At 39.6% G+C, this 7738-nt stretch overlaps 1 protein-coding gene across 3 annotated transcripts; it reads left to right on the top strand.

Annotated features, from left to right (window-relative positions):
• The first annotated feature begins 282 nt into the window (after positions 1-282).
• Positions 283-7335, top strand: nt5c2l1 (5'-nucleotidase, cytosolic II, like 1). 3 transcript variants are annotated; one of them, XM_079235615.1, is made up of 18 exons: positions 283-386; positions 1378-1451; positions 1762-1879; positions 2592-2687; positions 2929-3020; positions 3149-3206; positions 3377-3425; positions 3511-3564; positions 3644-3727; positions 3815-3850; positions 3944-4051; positions 4140-4206; positions 4387-4557; positions 4642-4693; positions 5152-5212; positions 6476-6652; positions 6755-6826; positions 6913-7335. In XM_079235615.1, exons 1-18 carry the CDS (start codon positions 325-327, stop codon positions 6916-6918), a joined length of 1437 nt encoding a protein of 478 aa, XP_079091741.1. In that variant the 5' UTR covers positions 283-324; the 3' UTR covers positions 6919-7335. The 3 variants fall into 3 exon arrangements, with proteins under 3 accessions (XP_079091741.1, XP_079091739.1, XP_079091740.1); XM_079235613.1 differs by having other exon boundaries at positions 3332-3425; XM_079235614.1 differs by having other exon boundaries at positions 293-386; positions 1393-1451; positions 3332-3425.
• The last annotated feature ends 403 nt before the right edge of the window (positions 7336-7738 follow it).

Genomic DNA, 7738 nt, shown 5'->3' with positions numbered 1-7738 from the left:
AACTTCTTGCTATTACGCAGGCGTGCAGCGCCAGCACATGTGCGCGCCTCTGATAACACAATCTGCACGTTCAAAGCTAGATACATGTCTTGCAGGACGAGTGCGTGACTCATGCTCAAGGCGAAGAGGCAGCACGCGGCTCCGTTTAAGTTACATCACCAACCAGCAACCAGCTGCAGGGAGGAGTCCGCCTGCGTGTGAAATAGAGAAAAACACGTATGTCCACGCCTTCAAAATTTTGGTTAAATCAGGTGACTGGCAGCGAAAATTGCCGCAGTTGCAAGTTGCACATCAGGAGGCTCTGCTTACAATTTGAAGGGCGCGATGGACTCAGATTCCAGCATCTCCTCTGAAGAGCCCAATGTGAAGAGAAGCTTTGGCCAAATGTGAGTCCATTAGATTTCATCAATGTAATACACCATTATACTCTGAAGTTAACAACAGTACTGCTTTTAATAATATCAGTTCAAATTTTGTCATTTCTGTGTCTCATTGGTCACACAATCAGGTCTGGAGCTACTTTATTAACAAGCCATTATACTAAGGCTACTTTATTAACAAGCCATTATACTCAGGCTATATTATTTTTTAATAATGCTTTCTGACACTCCTCAACTCTATGTCCTATGACGCACCCCATCTCTAACTATTTTAATCAGCAGACACTGAAGCCAGTAGCCGCCCCACAAACATATCCTCAATGTCTCAGCAGCAACACACCTTAAAACACAAGCTGGCAGGTTCATTATTGACAGCAACCTTAGCTGTTAGAGAAGGATGGGACAGGGGCCGTGCAGACTGGAGGTGCTACATACAGATAGGCCTCTCAGGGTGTCACTGATAAAAAAAAAAACAGCATCTGGGAGTAAGTGCCACAGGAAACCATGTACAGTTGCACCAGTCAACACAACAGTCAGTTAGAAAACACATCCTGGATCCTTGTATTTGTAAATTATTATTATTTATTATAACTGGGGCAATGATAACATCTCTAGCCTCCACCCAGCTCCACCCCTGCTGTCGGAGCAAGAGCACAGGAACTAAAACAACAAGATAATTGAGGTCAAAATGTTGATGACATATCTGGATTTCACCATAATGGGAAAGATCCATTAAAGCAACTGTGAGGAAACCTAATAATGTCACGGAGAGGCAACACATCTTGACTTTAAAACAACAAGAAGAAGCTCTCTTCACCTTAGATGATGTCTCCTCCTCAGGCGGACAGAACACACCTGATGCAAACTAGTACTACAACATACCTATCCTTATTAAACCTCATCAGTATGCAATGAATCAAGAACTCTTTGGTATATTGCTCAAACATGTTCGATAACGTGTCTGCAGCCTTCAGCTGTGCGTTGTGTTTCATCACAGGGTGTTCGTCAACAGAAGTGTGACCCTGGAAAACATCCAGTGCTATGGATTTGACATGGACTACACGTTGGCAAGTATGTAACAGAAAGGCCTGTGTGTGTGTGTGTGTGTGTGTGTGTGTGTGTGTGTGTGTGTGTGTGTGTGTGTGTGTGTGTGTGTGTGTGTGTGTGTGTGTGTGTGTGTGTGTGAGAGAGTGAGAGAGTGAGTGAGTGAGAGAGAGAGAGAGAGAGAGAGAGAGAGAGAACTTCTGTGACACAATGAGGAGGTTATAGATTAGACTACTCTGACTTTAACTGGCTGCACAAGATTCACTGGCTTTATGCTTCTTTGTGTGTGTGTGTGTGTGTGTGTGTGTGTGTGTGTGTGTGTGTGTGTGTGTTGCAGTGTATAAGTCTCCTGACTACGAGAGCTTGGGCTTTGAGCTGATAAGAGACAGAATGGTGTCTGTTGGATACCCTCATGAGCTTCTACGCTACACATACGACCCCAGCTTCCCCACACGGTCAGTTGTAAATCTACCTCTGAGAAGCATGCAACAAGTAATGAATTAATCTGAGGTATTGCAGAAATAGAAGATGCAATTAATTAAAAAAAAATGTTTCACTGTTTCTTGTCCAGGGAACACAATTTTAGAAAGACATACGTTTATATATTATACAAATGAATATGTATCTGATACGAATGATATATATATATATATATATATATATATATATATATATATATATATATATATATATATCAACAAAACACGATTTGGTAAATCTGTAAGTTTCAGGATAAAGCCCTTTAATTAACTATCTTGTTTTCAACAAACTTATTGACAAGCAATTCAATTGATCTGGTTCAGAATTTTCAAAACTTTTATCAGAAAAGCTGAAAATACACAACATCTTAAACTTTTAGTAAGTTAATTAATCAGTCTTTTGATGAAAATAATAATCTCCAACTACTATGAGAATAAATTCATTGTTCATTTTTCAAGCAAAAATTACACACAAAACATCATCTTGGGCTTTTGGAAATTGTGATGGGAAATTTTCAATATTTCGTAGACCAATCACTACTCCCAAAGAATAATCATCAGGTTGGTTGATAAACAAATTGCTAGCTATAGCACTGAATACATATGGCTTTCTCCTTAATAACTGTTTCAACTGTCAGTTCATGTCATGTCTTGTTAACATTGTATTAATTTTTTTCTCCACCCTCAGCGGTTTAGTGATCGACACCACAGTCGGGAACCTCCTGAAGGTGGATTCAAATGGGAATGTTTTGGTCTGCAGTCATGGCTTCCAATTCCTCAAAGGGTAAAGTCAAAATCTTGACAGAAAATAGCACAGAAATGTTGTTGAATCGTGGTTTTAATACTGGACTTCTCCACCTGCAAACTCAGGTGAGATCAGACAGAGACGAGCGCACATATCAAGATAATACTACGTGTTCAAAAAGACATCTTTAACCTGAAACCTAAGATTAGCACATTTGTTTACAGCTAGCTTGTGTTTGTGTGTTTACAGTATTGATCCGTGTTACGTTTGTGTTCCACAGAGAAGACGTTCACAAATACTACCCCAACAAGTTCATTCAAAGAGACGACACCGACCGTTTCTACATTCTTAACACTCTCTTCAATCTTTCAGGTATAAAATGCACCTGAAGAAATGTAGAATTTGACACAATATTAATATGTTGTGCCTCTCCTTTTTGTTTGTATATGACAACAGCAACTTAAAAGTGTCACTAACCTGTGTTTTCATGCACACTGCAGAGACGTACTTCTACACTTGCCTTGTGGACTTCTTCACCAGATGCACCAGATACACAAAGTGAGTGGACTTGTTTACCTCATGAAAGCGTGACTGTTCCTTTTTGTTGTTTTTAAATGATTTATGATTTATGAATTAGTTATCAAACTTGCCCTCTCTTTTATCTGCTGTTGAATTTCTCCCAGCCTCCTGAAAGGTTTCCAGTATGGCGACTTATTTATGTCCTACAGAACCATGTTCCAAGATGTTCGAGACACGATGGACTTCATTCACAACTCGGTGAATTACACAAACACATTATCCTTTGAAAGTTTGCTTCCCCGTTGTTGCCATCAGACTGTGTCTCTAACTGTGTGCTGTATAGGGAGTCCTGAAGGATAGAACTATCAAGAATTTGGAAAAATACGTGATCAAAGATGTGAGTAAACGGACAAGATATTGCACCAAAATGAAGAAAAAAAAGAGTTGAAATAAACAAATGAATGTGTTTTTTACAGCCAAATCTCCCTGTACTCTTGACACGGATTAAAGTGGTGGCCAAAGTCTTCCTCGCCACCAACAGTGACTACAGCTACACTGAGGTGAGCCTCTAAACTTACACATGACTCTTTCCCATTATGTGAAAATAAAGAAACATCCAAAATGTGTTCTCTTCCTTCCTCATCAAGGCCATTATGAAATACCTGCTCGAAAATAATCCGAAGGTAAAACCATTTTATCGTCTTTCTTTTTTTCCATAATCAGAAAATGACAATTTCATTGAATCCCATCAATTTAACATGAGTCTTCATCTCTAGTCTGGAAGTGAGAAAAAGCCCTGGCGCTCCTTCTTCGACCTCATCGTGGTGGACACCAAAAAGCCTCTGTTCTTTGCAGAGGGGACCGTGCTGAGACAAGTGGACACGGTGTGAAAAAGACTCCTACTGTAGACGTATATACATGTCAATGTTTGAACCACAGCAGGTTTTAATAATGTTGCATTATGGGACGCAGGACACAGGAAAGCTTCGGATCGGGACGTACACGGGCGACCTCCAACATGGAACCGTTTACTCCGGAGGTGAGATTCAACTGCCTTCATATATTCATTGTTTTGCTTTTTCACAGTCAATTTTTCACTTTTTCTGTAAGAAAACAGCACACATTAGACAAAAAGCATAATTTCTACAGTGTTCATAACATACACGTAACACACATTGACACAGATCAATCATTTTCTTGAATGAACGTCTGTGTGCAGGATCTTCTGACTCCATCTGTGATCTGCTGGATGTCCGAGGTAAAGACATCCTCTACGTCGGCGACCATATCTTTGGCGACATCCTCAAATCCAAGAAGCGTCAGGGCTGGAGGACTTTCCTTGTCGTACCGGAGCTCACCAAGGAGCTGCAAGTGTGGGACGAGAAGAAAAGTAAGAACAAGTAGACAACGTTGTTGCTGTTGTCTATTCATTTTGGATCACTTCCAACTCTTGGTGACTTTCTTGGTTTTGCAGATCTGTTTGAAGAGCTGAAGCGTCTTGACGTCTTCTTAGCTGAACTTTACAAGTAAGTTATTCTAGTATTGTTAAATAAACAGCACTTAGTGAACGTTTATAAGATTTAGAAACAGCACCTGAACTCATGACTTAGTGATGAGTTAATGTGCAATTGATGAATACACTGTCATCGATGATTTATCAATGATACCCTAAAAATGTATTGTCGAATAATATAAAACCTTTAATTATTTGTAAAGTCATTAGTTAAGTATCATTTTAATAATTCATTATTTGTATCATCATCATACAAATATCATCATGTATTAGTGATGAGCTTAATTCATTCATTCTAAAATATTTAGTATTTGTTGATGTTTTTAAGTTCCAACATGTGACAGTTAACATTTACGATGTTTTACTAACGTTATTGCCATGAAAATCAGGATTTAACTGTTAACTTTCTACAAGAGCTATGACACATTTACATGAAGCAACGACTGAATGGTTTGTGTTGGTCATCCGAAGGCACCTGGACAGCGGCAGTCAGGAGTGTCCTGACATCCGGGCCATTCAGACGAGAATGAAGGTGAGCTCCACCTATCAAAACACACAAGTTTGTTTTTTTCAGGAAGTTATACACGGGGGATTAACATACAGCTTCAGCCACTATAAATGCTCCAGCACATCTAAGCTTCACTTGGATGAAGGTTAAGGTTTGTTTGTTCATTCAAATTCTTCCTCCTCCCTTTTATCAACAGCCCAAATCAGTGCATGATAACTTGGTTTACAGCAGTAAATTATATTATTAACAATGCATGGCACAATGGGACATTTGTTACCTAGGAAGTTTTTGGTAGCCAGATTTGATGTTGAATGGTTTTGGATCCAGCCACATCACCTCCTCCACCTCACGAGCAATCAGTCCTTGGTTGTTCTCGTTCTCGTCCTCTTCCTCCAGTTCTTCCTCTCGCTGCCTCCATGTTTGCAAAGTTCTCACAATATAGGTGAACTTACCTGATGATTTGTAGCGCTGAGGCTCATACTGATTGGTGTTTAATGAATGTGTAATTGTTTTCATGTGTGTGGAGCAGAGTGTTGCCAATGTCAGCTATATGTTTTAAATGTAAATGTTTTGCACTGAAATAGTGATTTTGCAAGAACTGTGTTGCAGATTTGCAAACAAAGGGGAAAGCTGACAATGTGTGTTGTTGCCTTTGTTGAAGGCAGGTTTACAAAAGTTAAGGTTTTGATGCTTTTGTCTTGACATTCACTTTGTGTGTGTATTGGAGAAAAAAGTATTGAGTTACAGATGTTTTTTGACAGTTCATTTCTAAAACTGGTCACAACTTTGCACAAATACCAAACAAATAGCTCTGTCCACATGCAAAATGCACACTAATATTCTAAGTATTATTGAGAGCCTTTAGCATTTCTAAATATTTGTTTATTATCTAATACTTATCAGACTGAACTACTTTCACTAAATATAGTTATTTTACTGTAAACTAAATACAGTACCGCTGACTAACTGCACTGTTGGCCTCCACATTACACACCTGAGTCCTATTTATAGTCTCCAAGCTATGATTTCTGAATGTTAATTGGTTTCAGGTGCTCTCACAGGTGCATTCTCGGTGCAGGTGATCAATAATTGAGTGGTATTTCAATGGCAGTGTTTAGCAAACAACACACCCAAGCATATATGTTTTAATGATGTGTCTAATGTACATAACTGTGTTACTTCTTTTGCAAAAAAGTGTGTTTTGGAAGTTAAAACTAAGAGTAAAGCAACAGTGAAACACTCAGTCCAGGTTTTTCTGCTGATGTGTTTTGTTGTTGGTGTCTGCAGGTGCTGACCTACAGGATGGACATGTCTTACGGCCAGATGGGCAGCCTCCTGCGCAGCGGCGCCAGACAGACGCTGTTCGCCAGCCAGCTGATACGTTACGCAGATCTATACTCCTCCACCTGCATCAACCTGCTGCACTACCCCTTTAATTACCTCTTCATGGCTCCCCCAGTCCTGGTCAGCCCTCTCCCACACATTCGCCTGCACAGAAAACAAATCTGTGTTCTTTCATAATTTATCATGAAGCTCATTCGTCATCTCATTCATGAACTCTTTCAGATGCCCCATGAATCAGTGGCACAACACGCAGCTGACTTTGCCGCATCAGACCTCGCTCACACCAACAATAAGGTTGTTATCATGATGTTGCAGCAGCATAATTGCTTTTGTTCTTGACTGAATTTTGTTGATGGTTTATTATCGTTTCTCCCTCGCAGTGCTGAACACAGCTGGCCGACATGTTTCATAAGAAGGAGATGGGAGGAGGAATATTCCAATGAATCTTTGAACTGATGATGAGGCATGTTGCAGCCATGACGTGCCTCCTTTACAAAAATAACTAACATATTGCTCCACCTAGTGGATGTGAAGTGCTATGCCATGCAACAAGATTTTGGGATTGAAAGCAAAAGCAGATTCAGGGTTACTGTATATATGAGTGTTCATCTGTTATATGTAGTGGTGCATGCATGTGCACTTTTGATGTTTGTGTAATGTTTTTTATAAGAAGTGACTTTCGTTGTTGTTTGTGTAGCAAAACCTCTGAATCATTTCAATAAAACATACTATTGGTTTTCATTGAAGTACAACAACTTTGACACAACATGCTATTAGTGGATGTCAGCTGATATTAAAGGACATCCTCAAACAATCATGTTGTCACTGTGTTAGTGGCTTTTGAGACACACAATGCACATTTTCATGGGGGACATTTATTTTGTAAGTAGTTTCAATGAAAATTGGTCACACAGAGGTCTGTGGATTATTCAGTGCTACCAGGACACTGTTTCGGGAAAGTGTAATGTAATGTTTCAGCACCACAAAAATCCCTTCCTCTTTATTCTAACAGCCAGAAATCTCAAGGACACATAATGTAAAACCATGAGCAAATAAGAGGCTCTAAAAGCAAGTTCAGTCATATCCTTATTTTGTACTGACCCTTTTAGGTTTTTCTTTTGTACTACATCTGTTGTCCACTGGATGGCAGAGAATCACCTATTCAACAGATCCGTGTGTGAGAGAGAGAGAGAGAGAGTGAGAGAG

The sequence above is a fragment of the Taurulus bubalis genome (assembly GCF_910589615.1).
Source record: "Taurulus bubalis genome assembly, chromosome: 19".
NCBI lineage: Eukaryota > Metazoa > Chordata > Actinopteri > Perciformes > Cottidae > Taurulus > Taurulus bubalis.
Note: the sequence above shows the minus strand (reverse complement) of the source record. Positions and strands in the feature narration are given on the sequence as shown.